At 43.7% G+C, this 12602-nt stretch overlaps 1 protein-coding gene across 1 annotated transcript in view; it reads right to left on the minus strand.

Moving 5' to 3' along the window:
- Positions 1 to 5473: 5473 nt before the first annotated feature.
- Positions 5474 to 12602, minus strand: part of DBX2 (developing brain homeobox 2) — a 41859-nt gene continuing 34730 nt past the window's right edge. Inside the window, exon 6 of the mRNA XM_006015949.3 lies at positions 5474 to 6922. Within this exon, the coding sequence (XP_006016011.1) occupies positions 6572 to 6922 (351 nt within the window). The 3' untranslated portion in view covers positions 5474 to 6571. The remainder of the gene's footprint in view (positions 6923 to 12602) is intronic.

The raw sequence follows: 12602 nt of genomic DNA on the forward strand, positions 1-12602 counted from the left end.
CACCACACTCCTTCCCCCACACCAGACTTACCAGCTGGGCCCAGCTGTATCCAGCATCATAAAGGAACCAATCCCCATTTATAACATTGTTCGTATGGGAAAATGGGTTCCGAGTTATGATGTTTCGACTTAAGACGCGGTTTTCAGGAACCAATTACATTGTAAGTCTGAGGACTGCCTGTATACATAATAATTATCCACTATAAAAATATTTTGTCATTGCTCCAAACACAGTGACCAACATTATCATGAACAAAATATAACCAGCCTTCAAGGAACTGAAGATGAGGGGTTGAGACCAGTATTGCTACCTGCAGCCTTCCCCCTATTATTTTGGGCAGCAGCAACCAATGGCACTCTCTCAGAATCTATTAAGTATTTGGACTTATTCTATGGCAGTGAATCTGTAGGAAATGCACATTGATTTGGCTTTTTCATTTCCATGTAGTACATGAAGGCCACTAACAGCGATGATGGTATGAAGCATGAAAGAAAATGAATGTCTTCCACTGCCCCATCCTTTGGATTCCTGAATAGATGACATGGAGGGCCAGACACAGGAATTGTACCTGGCTAAAATTACAACCAACAGCATCCAAAATCCAGCACTAATAAGGTAAAAGTTACTCCATTTGATATACTCATTATCCATCTGAAATTATGGCTCATTGTTATGTTGTTATTCTGATACTGAAATTAGTGCAGCTCTTTCATGCCATAGATCAGTCTTGCTCTGTTATGCAGATCCTTCCAGCTAACTCATATTTTGCAGTGGATCCTAAAACTAACCTTTAGCAAATTCTTTTGTGCCACAAACAGAAGTATATATGGGATTGGTCAACAGATCTGTATTTTTAACAGCTGGCTGAGGTTCATCTAACAGTTAGCTAAGTAAAGAGACACAGAGCTATCTCAAAGGGTAGCCTCTTTTCAGTTTTAGAAGAAAACGGGTTCACTAATAATCCCTTATTGGAAATAATAATTTAGATTAGCACTATCTAGTGCATATTTCTTATTCTGCTTCAGAGACCAATTTCCCAACAAATATTCTTAATAATACCCATATTTTCTTAACATATAATCTACTTTTCACCCAAAACCAGCTGGGGAAAATTGGGGTGTGCAAGGCAAAGGGATTGCCACAGGTCAGAAAATTTAGCAAAGGAGAAGGGGAGCAGTAGCAGCATTAATTTCTGTAGCTCAGCCACACCAATTAACTCTGCCACTACTCCCCCTGCTACCAGATTGGGCTGGCACTCAGGGTTGGTCCATGGCCAGACCCAACCCATCAAATCTGATCTGACATATGGCCCCAGACCTGGGTTTGAACTCATGTGTTGGCTCTGGGGCCATGTTCTCAGTCAGAATTGCTGTGCCAAGTTGGGGACTGTGTGCTGGTTCCAGGGTCACATGCTGATCAGACCTGGCACTTGGCTCCAGAGCCAAAGCACAGTCCTAGTGCATGGGGCCAGACCCAGCATGACTCCAGAGTGGACAGCCCTGGACCCAGTGCACTGGGTTGGACCTTGCACATGGTTCTGGAGCCAGCACATAGGGTTGGACTTAGCACAACAGTCTTAGCTCACTAGCTGCTGCCACTTATTTACCTCAAAGATCTTTTTTTTCACTTTAGGCTCCCCCTCAAAATCAAGGTGCATACTACAGACAGGGTGCATTATATGCAAAAAATATGGTAACTTACTGTTCTGAATAATACTTTCCCATATCAAAATCACATACCTCCTCTGTTGGACCATCTCTCAAGTAATAACTTTGAAGTAAAATACAGACATGTTCCTGTTTTTCAGCTGAGCAATACCACCAAAAATATATATTGTGTAACCCAGAGGTATGCAAAATATGGGCCATCGGCCAAATCTGGCCCACCAACTGATTGGATCTGGTCTGCGGGGGGCACGCATCAACTGACTGGCTCTGGCCCACAGTTGCCCCTGTGACACTCCACATGGGACTCAGCACTGCCCAGGGCAGCCTGCTCTGTGCTCCTACCTGTCCCCACTGGATTGGGTCCAGGACAGTGCATAGAGTTTACTGGCAGGGCTGCTTGTAAGTGTGGCTGCAGCCACCTGGGTGCTGCTTGCCCACCCGACTTGGGTGGTCAAGTGGGTGGAAGGGAGCTGGAACCCTGCATGCTGGGGCAGAAGCTGCCTAGATGAAGTTTCCTCCCTACCCAGAGTGGTGCAGCAGGAGGAGGAGCTGCTGCTGGAGGCAAGGGGAGTCGAGTAGCACCAGGACAGCTGAAGCTGCAAGGGGAGCAGCCCTGCTGGTAAGCAGTGCATGCTAGTTGGGGCTGGCCCAGCAAGTATAGGCAGAAGAATGGTATGGGCTGCCCCAAGCAGGTGCAGGCAGGGCTCAGTCTCATGCAGAGCACCGCAGGGGCAACTGCAGACCACACCACCTGGGTGAGCTCTACTGCACTTTCCTCCTGCCCCCTTCTCCCTCCCCTCACCCCCTGCTGGCTCCTGTGACCTAGTGCCCAGGCACCCCTGCCACACACATACCATGCACATGCCTCCTAAACTCCACAGGGCAAGGGTGGGCAGAGTAGATTGCAGCTCTGCTCTGGGCCCTGGCCCCACACTGTCACTGCCCTGTGACCCAGCCCCATGATCCTGGCTTTACCTGCCCATCCTGCTCCTAAACAGCTACAGCCCCATTCCACATAGGGAGATTTGGTGAGCTGTTGCAGCGGGAGAAACTAGGGGGTGCTGACTTGGCACATGACAACTCATCAAAACTCCCTTTGTGGCCCCCAGACCCAAATAACTGACCACCCCTGATGTAACCCCATAATTCGGAACATGCCTTATGACACTTCTTACACCTCTATGACCTTCATATTGTATATCATAAATATACTTCAAAACACTTACCAGAAATTTTGTAACTCGTTTATGTTCTCTTTGTTCTCTCATAATTGGTATTTGTACGATGCAAAGAATACTAGCGTCTTCAATTTGATCCATCAATAGCTTGACAATTCAGAAGACAACAGCAAAATAAATCTCCTCTATATTTATTAATTTCATGCACAGTGGTGTTTCCCACTAGCGGAGATTTCACAGTGCAAGTTGAAGATAAATTTCCCCTGTGAAATAGCATAAAATAAGTGGGATCAAGGTTGTACATGTCGCAGGTTTATATTAATGATGGTTTTATGGAATAAAACTATTTTAGAGATGGTCAAAAATCTATGAGTGTTTGAAAAAAAGTAGGATCATTATGTTAGAGCCAGCAAGTTAAAATTTTACCCTCAGCTTCTGAAGAATGTTTCACAGGTAGGGTATTTAAGAGTTTTGAAGGGCCCTGAAGTGTTCTGGCTTTGAACAAACTATGGCAGAATAAGGTTTTGCTCATTTATAACAAAAAACTATCAAACCAATTCTACTTGAACTAGTCTTGATCTTTGCCTCAGTGAGTTACACTAAACAAATCACCTTTACAAGAAATCAGTGAAGAGATTTTAAGGTTATTGAACGTTTGGCAACCTTAAAACGGAGGGAGAATTTTAAATCTCTTCAGCTCAATGCATCCCGAATTCAACCATCCTTGATAATAACACTTCAGCCTACAAGGATTGGGTGATAGCTCCTGCATCGTCAACCAGTTAAGAGGAGCTGCCACATATACCCTATATCACTACTACAGCCACACTAAGGCCAGGTACAAACATTATATTGTTACTGCTATAAGTGATCAGAAACCAGTCTATACCCATAACAGAACAGAAGTTCAGCACACACAGACTGGCTTAAAAATGGCAAAACCCAGTCTAAGATTTGCCCCACCACTAACCAAAGGGCAAATGTGTGTTCTGTTCGCCACTGAACTAAACTATGCCACTTACAAAAACCCACTGCATAATTTAGATAGATTCCACCTTGGACTTTTTGAATGTCCATACCTAACCTAAAGGAGCGCACCTAGAAAGCCCCATATTATCTCTGATCCCACAGAGTCTTCCCACATAGTGCTGGTGCTAATCAGGAATATACAGGTTGCCTTCAGTTAATGCCAGCATCTTGCAAAAACACAGATTATCAATCTTCTTTAAATTCATACCTTTTTAAAGCCTGGCTCCTGCTACTCCCCTTAGCTTCTCTTCTCCCTTGCTTCTCAGCTGGGGCTGCACAAGTCAGAGAAGGGAAGGCTCATCCTGGAATCTTTTAACTCATGCAGCAATCTAAAGAGACTCTCTCCCCTCCCATCAAGCCCAGGAGCAGCTGGGAGTGTCTGGCCCCCTTTCGTGTATTAAGATGCTGCTGTTCTCTGAGCAAGAGAGCAGAGCACTTTAGGACTCTTAACAGGAGGGAATGAGTGGGAATTCTGAACATGTAGGAGGAAATCAGTGCATGGATTCAGTCTGATTGGCTATTCATCCCCAGCAGCTGGGGAAATAGGGAAGGCAGCCAAACTGAGAGGCATGTATCCAAGAGACTGGTAAGAGGATCTAAAAAAAGCTATGAAGCAAATCCTGTAAAGTTGGAAGCCCTTGAGGTTGATGCGTAGACATGAATATTTATCCTGAAATATTAAAAGACTGACCTTTGGCATGTTTTCATATAAATCCAATCCTTCCAAATAGTTCTAACAGATATGAGCAGTCCCCACAACTTTGCTAGGACAGCTTTTATCTGATGTGCAAAAGCCATCCATCCAAAAGGACCCAAGTAGGATTGATGTGGTGCATATGCCCTTAGCACAGGAGTGAATTGTATCTCAAGTGAATAATAGGTAATATGAGAGAGGATTTGCTGCATCAAGTCCTGTGCACACAACTTAACTACTCTCAGTGATGGACACCAGGTGGCATTTACCAGCCAGTGTTCTGTATTTAGAGAAGAACTTACTTCTTATTTTTCAGTGCTTACATTTGCCCTTAAAGAAACCTGGGAAATTAAATATTAAACCACAGTGTTAAGACTGCATGCACAGTTAGGCACTCAGAAGGCAAGGATGAATGCATAGACTTAACTTGGCCTCTTTGTGCATTGAGACAAATCTTTACTGCAATCTTGAATTTTCTTAGCTATGCATGTATGTACAATTTTAGGAAGTATTTCAGTTTATTATATTGTAACATGTACTAATTGTAGTTGATAATCATCTGGGGAAGGTATTTAAATAAGGATTGTACGTCTTTATTACAGACTGGGGTTAAGCAAGCTATTAGAATCAGGCATAGGCTGTGTGATGCAGTCAGAAAATATAATCACAATCACCTCCTGGTATCTTACAAGGTACCACACAACTCTATAACTAAACATCCTCCCCCCACTCTCAAAAAAAAAGGTCTTACTCATGACATAAAATATGCCTACCCATTCTTTTCAACAAATATACTCAAAAATACATAATGAAAAAACACTTTCCTCTCTGATTTTGAGCTACTTAGTTAATCTATAAGGTGCAAATCTACTCTGGCTTCTAACTATATCTTGCCTCTCAAATGAACAATACGTGATTTTTAAATCTGAAAGAGTGATTTTCTTAAAGTGGATAGAGCAAGCAATTCATTTCAAGCACAGTAATTTTAATAATATTATTTCAGGCTGCTTGTAATACACCGAATATGTACTGTATCGGATACACAAATATGCTAATGAATACTCATTGCAATCCACTTAAATGAATAGGCAGGAATAAGTCTACCACAGCATCCCAGCCCATCCCTTAAGTACTTTTCTTTTTATAGGATGAAAGTGGCTGTTTGAATAATTACAGCACTGCTGCAGATTCTATGTGATCTCTAATTTTCCTATTGCTATCCTGGTTTTGACATGCAAAACAAGATACAAGAGACTATGCTGTCAATCTGCCAGAGGCCACTGAAATACAGAATTAAAGCTGTTGTATTTTTCACACTTGTGAGAGAGGAATGGACTCCAAGAATTACATTTCCTGGCAATTCCCAGTATGTGTCCAAATTAAAGTGATCTGAATGCAGGGACTTATTAATTTTTTTTTAAATATTAAATTATTTTATTAGAATTAATCATCTGACTTGTCGTATTGTATCTGCAACTGTATCCTGACATAAATACTGAAAGACAGAGAAAAATCATTACAAGAAAAATAAGTATTTGTAACATGAACTTATTATGAATTTCACACACTGTAAATAAGTTTAAAAATAAACCATCCAAAACACCCTATTATCTTGAGAAAAATGGTTAGTCTTACTCAGTGCACAAAAGGAAATTAATTGGTCTGACAGCAATGAGAGAGAAAACTGAGTCTATGCGAGTTTTAATGAATACCTATATACAGAACAGGATAAAAAACATAGCAAAATTTCAGCTTTATACTCTTCACTTCATTTTACTTACCATCAGTTCCTATTTACTTTTAAGTTCAGCACAAGGCCAGAAAAGACATGAGAAAACATTGAATATTGAAGAATATTTTTTTCTTAAAGCATTAGTTGTATGTCATTTTAATGGTGTTAGATTTCAGAAACTGATGAGGCATAAACTAGTTAGCTTTACAGTGTTCAAACACTGTTAATCTTAAAAGAACACAGGCTTCAAATGAGCAGTCTTCAATCAATTTACAGAACTCCATCATTCTTTATTACTGAAGATGTTACTGCCTTGGTTGCAGTGTCTTGCTCAGGGTATACATACGATGTGCCCTGCAATGAATTTGCTCTTTGAGGAGGTTGTGCACTATGGCCATTACTCAGTCTCTCTGCAGGTTCTGGAGATTTTTCCCGCCATCTTGGACTTGCCTGCTCTTGAGAGACTTCCCATACAGAGGGGCATGAGGAGGTCAAATTCAGAGTGGATCTTGAGAGGTAGTTCTCTTGAAGACCCTCTTCTTGAAGGCACCTGTTTGAAAGCACTTCTTTTTCTTTGGAGTTTCGCCATTTCATCCTCCGGTTCTGAAACCAAATCTTCACCTGTTTACAGGTTAAAAGGAGATGTTTACTGATTTTTAAAATCAACCTTGCCTTAATCTTATACTTTTCTTTGAAGCCCTTAATTTTATACTCTCCTTTCTGGGTCTATTGAAATCCAAAGCAGTGGAGTCCCAGTGGAGTCTATGGAACTGTGTTGATTTACAGTCAGCTAAAGGTCTTTTTATTTACAACAACCTCCCTCTATTTGGACCACTTCTGAAGAGATGAGGAGACATCTTAATAGATTAGAAAGAAGGCAGGCTAGTGCCTAAGAAGATAGCAAATTTCCACAGCATCATCTCCTCAATCTATAAGGATTCCTAATTAAAATAAGTGTGTCACAGTATAAGCTATTTAGGGTGAGATTACAAGTGCTAATTCTAAGGAATGTTGGTGTATATTAAAGGTCTAGTGCTAGTGATCAATCAGTCACACTTTGGAGTTAATGCCCAACCTAATGTGCACTGCTCAGGCCTGCCACTAGAGGGATGGCGAGCAGGGACATGGCTAGGAGCTGCACACCTTTTTCATGCCTGCCCTGCTTGCTGACTATCTAGCCACGGGATAAGCTGAGGAGGAGAGAAGGAAGGCCTGCCCCCCATGCCACTTGAATTTTTCCTTCCACACCCCCACCCCAAATCCCCTCACTTCCCCACATCAGCCCCTGGATCCAAGCCAGGTAGCACAGCTCAAAGATAATCCTTGCCCTAAATGGCATAACTTTAAGAGGCCTAAAGAGCGCTTAGCAATTGTTAATGAATCTTAATGCATGATCACTCAAGTCTTAAGTGCTCTTAACATGATCTAATTGCAATGTGTAATGTCACCCAAAGAAACTCACAGGTATGTTGGGCAGCTATTTCAATAATGAAGATGCCACTAGCTAGTTCCCCAACCCACTGATTTCAGTATTAAGATGATACAAGCACTGCTGATTATGTGCAGGTACCACAGGTTTTAGCTTTTCTTACCTCATTAATGCTCATATGAGCCTGACCTCAGCCTCTGCTCAGTGTTCACACCTTATTCAGGTTCCTTTCCTTGTTACACCAACTTCCTTACTTCTACAGGCCTTATCTCATGGGACCCTGAGCATGTGTTTTATTTAGATCTCAGTGAGTGCAACTAAGAATTAGACCTTGGTCAAAGCCAGGGGTACTTAGGAAGGCCCCAGAGGGTACGCGGCAGCAGTGCAGAGAAAAGTGGGGCCACCAGCGCTTTGTGACACTGTGCGCCTCTGATACTTTTATTTTTGCCAGCACTGTACGTGCTTCCGCCGTCACGCACCACCAGCATTTCCAGTTTTGCCGCCGTGAGTGTGCAGGACCCCCTTTTCCCTGCTCGATCAACCACCAAGGGATCCCGCTCCCCCGCCACTCGTCAACTAGCCACCAGGGGACTCCCTGCTTCTCAACCAGCCGCCGGTGGTACATCAACCAAAAAGGTTGAAAGCCCCTGTTCTAGCAGTTGCACAGTACTGCTTACTAGGATCTGGATAGGTTCAGTCAACATACAGCTGTTTGTCAGTCCCAGCCCCTACCAGTGTCTTAAACTGGCTCTGCTGAGGTCTCAGGAGTGGGATTGACAACATTTTTTGTCAGTCCGAGCCCTACCACCATAACTCATCAGAGCCTGCAAGGACTGCTCATATCTCTGTGGGGCAGCCCTGCAACAGATGAACACGTGTTACTCCTGTGAAAAGTACTAACTCTATTACACTATGATAGCACTTACCATGTGTTTTACTGCTTGAAAGTAACGGACATTGGCATTTTAAATACAGTTGTATCTCAAGTGTAACATAAGGCCCTAAGAAAGACCTAGTTACTACCACAACACTGAAAATGACTGAGATGAGCTAGAAGAATTAATCACTCACTTCACTATGCTGGACAATTTTCTGACTGCCAAATAAGACCCCATATGTAAATTAGACTATACCAGTTTGACAGTATAGTGGCTTCCCCACAGCAATACGAACTCTTCCACTTAAAAGAAATTAGCAGGGCTACTAGTGTAATTGTCCTTCTATCCATATACCATCATCTTCTCAGCTCCCCTTCAGCTGCCTCTGGTACAGGCATAGTACAGGTACATCATTAATTCAGCCTGCCACTACTTACAGGTAGGCCGCTGTAGGGTAGCTGAGAAGATGATGGCATATGGATGGAAGAATCACATTACTATTGACAGTGGGGCCAGAAGACAGAGTAGAAGTATTATCTTTATGATTGCAGGTCCCAGGGATCTTCCTGAAGGGGGCAATCCTTTTCCCATTCCTTAGATGACAAATCGTGCCCTCAAAGGATGCCACCTGTCAGAGCTCTATGAATCAACATTCCTGAAAAATCACTTGGTTCATACATGGGGAATATCTGGCAAGGGGTGATCTAATCCATCATTAGTATTAGTAGAAGTATTAAATTGTCCTTCTTTAGTGTTAATAGCTACCCCCCTCTTAGACCATTATGTCCTAGTTCCTCCCTCACCAGTTTGATTTTCTATCCAGAACACAAAAGAGTGTAAAAAGGAAATAACTGCAATGTTCAATGTTTGAATACACACTTTGAGCATTTGAAACAACTTACCGGAGAGTGTGACTGTCAGCCTGAAAAAGAAACAGTTTGCCCTGTGGAGATTACTATGCTGCTCTAGTTATGACCCTTTTCAGTTTAATAGTCTATACACTCTTTACTCTTTATGGCTGTAGTGATAGTGAAGTATCACTATAAAACTTCTACACTATACAGACCTCCACCACCCTCAACCTTTCCTGCCCATCAAGCTTCTTCCTCCAACAGCTTTGAGCCTTCTCTTATGTCTTTAATGCATACATATAAAAAAATCAGTGCAGCCACAACCTTAGCCTCTTTCAGTTCCATACTTAAGGCTCACATCTTCCACAATGCTTTCAAAACCTTTCCTGCTGCCATCACCAGATTGATTTTCTTGCTTGTTATATCCCTAGCTTGTGTATGCATGTGCCTTAGAGTACATGAACTCTGTGGCAGGTACAGTCACTTTATCTGCACCAGAATGTAGCCCACTGTATAGTACCGAGATATCAGACCTGACCGGAAACTATAGGCATCATAAAGCAATCAATCAACCTGAATTTTGGGGTTGTGCCCAGGCATCCCTGAAGAGTCCCTGAGCTGAAACTTTGAAAACTGTTCCAGAATCAGCCCACTCCCCCCACAAACATTCCCGCTGTGTCTAGCCGTGTTCTGCTATGTCTGCTGAGAGGACAAATCCAGCCCTACTGCTCCTGGTTCAGGTGATAGCTGTGAGCTAACTCTTGAACTAGATGCAAAATAGCCATGTTCGAGCATCAATGCGCTACGTTAGCTTTGCTGTACTGCATCCAGTTTTGGGCTCCACAATTCAAAAAGGATGTGGAGAAGCTTAAGAGTCCAGAAGAGAGCCACGCGCATGATCAGAGGTCAGGAAAACAGACCTTATGACGAGAGGCTGAGAGCCATGGGACTTTTCAGCCTGGAAAAGCGCAGGCTCAGGGACAACCTGATGGCCACTTATAAGTTTATAAGGTGTGTTCGCCAGGACCTGGGGGAACGTTTGTTCACCAGAGTGCCCCAAGGGATTACAAAGTCAAACGGTTATAAACTCCTGCAAGACTGTTGCAGGCTGGACATAAGGAAGAACTTCTTTACTGTCCGACCCCCAAGGTCTGGAATGGTCTGCTGCTGGAGGTGGTTCAAGCACCTACTTTGAATACCTTCAAGAGAAACCTGGATGTTTTTCTTGCTGGGATCCTATGACCCCAGCTGACTTCCTGCCCCTGGGGCAGAAGGCTGGACTCGATGATCTTCTGAGGTCCCTTCCAGCCCTAATGTCTATGTCTACAAAATCTATGAAAAGCTAATTATCTTGCCCACAGTGTCACACTAAAACAGCTACCCTAATCATCACAATTAGAAGCGGTATAGAGCATGGGTCAGCAACCTGTGGCCTGAAGGCAGGACCTGGCCCATGAAGGAATTGTTTCTCACCAACAGAGCCAGGACAGTGGCCTTGTGCAGTGGCATGGTGAAATCAGTGTCAGCCAGTTCACAGGTGGCAGCCAGATCAGAGGCAGCAGGCTGCCTGAGACTGAGCATCATTAATTCAGTCTGCCACTGCTTATAGGTTGCCAACCCCTGGTGTAGGCCACTTCTGGTTCCAGCAGTCTGTGGAACAACTGGGACTGTATTTGGATTTTTTCCCCTGAAAAAAAATCAGTCACTGTGTGGTATAACCACATAATACATGCATTTAGTAATAGAAGAACATGGTGGTGATATTAAACACCAAATTCTGAAGTTCTATTTTAGGCAGGTATGTAAAGGAGTTGGGAACATCCAGAAAGGTCACCTTTTGGACTTGTCTTTTTAGTGTTCCTCTCAGTTCCAAGGGTCTCCATCCTCAGGCCAGGGTAAATTCTGTTGAGAGGTCTGCTATTTCAAGTTTGCTTTGACATCAGGACTCTAGTAAGAGTTGTACTGCCATTAAAACAGTTCCCCTGTGACTGCTCAGTAATATGTACAGAAGGCAGCGCTGAGCTAAATTACCTCCTCCCTAGATTTCTGGGCAGAAAACTGGAAGCAGAGCAGAAGATGATTCCCTGATCCTAAATCACTGAAGAACTTCATAGGGCAGAGCCCCAGAAACAGACAGCAGATAGAGTGATAGGAGTAGAAGGTGACAGTGTTCAGAGTTTCCTCCACTTTGAAATGCAGATATCAACTTTTGAATGCATATCACCATGTAATAAATTAGGGACTCTCTGGGTATGCCTATACTGCTACCTAGGGCTACTATCTGACCTCTGGCTCAAACCCATTGACCATCCATGTTAAAAGCCACTTAGTTCATCCTTTGGTGGTAGCTCAACCTGCCCCAGAAGCTCACCTCCATGTCAGACCAAAAGGCTGGGAACCAACTAGCTAAGAAGCATCTTAAGAAAAGGACATGGAGGTTCCAGTGGACAATAAGGTGAATATAAGCCAACAGTGTACCTTTCTTGCAAAGAAGGTTAATGGCATACTGGGCTACATTAGTAGGACTATTCCCAGAAGATCAAGGGCACCATCTCCAGGGGTGGTCATAAGCCCCTGAAGACCAAACAAATTTCTTGTACCCTGCTCTATGGCCAGTCTGCCCTCTCACCTGCTATGCCTTGATGTTAGTTGTTGTAAATAGTGTGGGAAACTGCCCTGGTCTTATTACAGTGACCACCAGAATTGTGGCCAAGACCTCATGAGCTGAATTGTGTGGTGTAGGGGTGGAATGCAACCACAATCCAAGCCTCGCAGATGGCACCCTCATTGATATTCTACCAGTTGCTTATGCAGCCCCTCTGTGGATCTTCTAACCCCTTCACCTCTCTCAGCCTTACTCAAAGCCCTCAGACCCCTTCGTTTCTCATCACACCCTTTTCTGGGCTGCCATACCCCTTGATCTCCCTCTCAGCCCCTCTTGGGTTGCCAGACCCCTGAGTCTCTCCTCTGGCCCCTCTCTAGGCCCTCAGATCCCTCAACTTCATACAACCCCTCCATGGGCTACCAGGTCCCTTGGTCTCTCTCCCCACCACCCTCTCTTGGCTGCCAGCTCATTTGGTCTCTTGTCCCGGACCCTTTTGGTCCTCCAGGTGTTGCCTGGCCCCTTTCCAAGCTGTTGCTCC

Source organism: Alligator sinensis, unplaced genomic scaffold (genome assembly GCF_000455745.1).
Source record: "Alligator sinensis unplaced genomic scaffold, ASM45574v1 scaffold147_1, whole genome shotgun sequence".
NCBI classification, from domain to species: domain Eukaryota; kingdom Metazoa; phylum Chordata; order Crocodylia; family Alligatoridae; genus Alligator; species Alligator sinensis.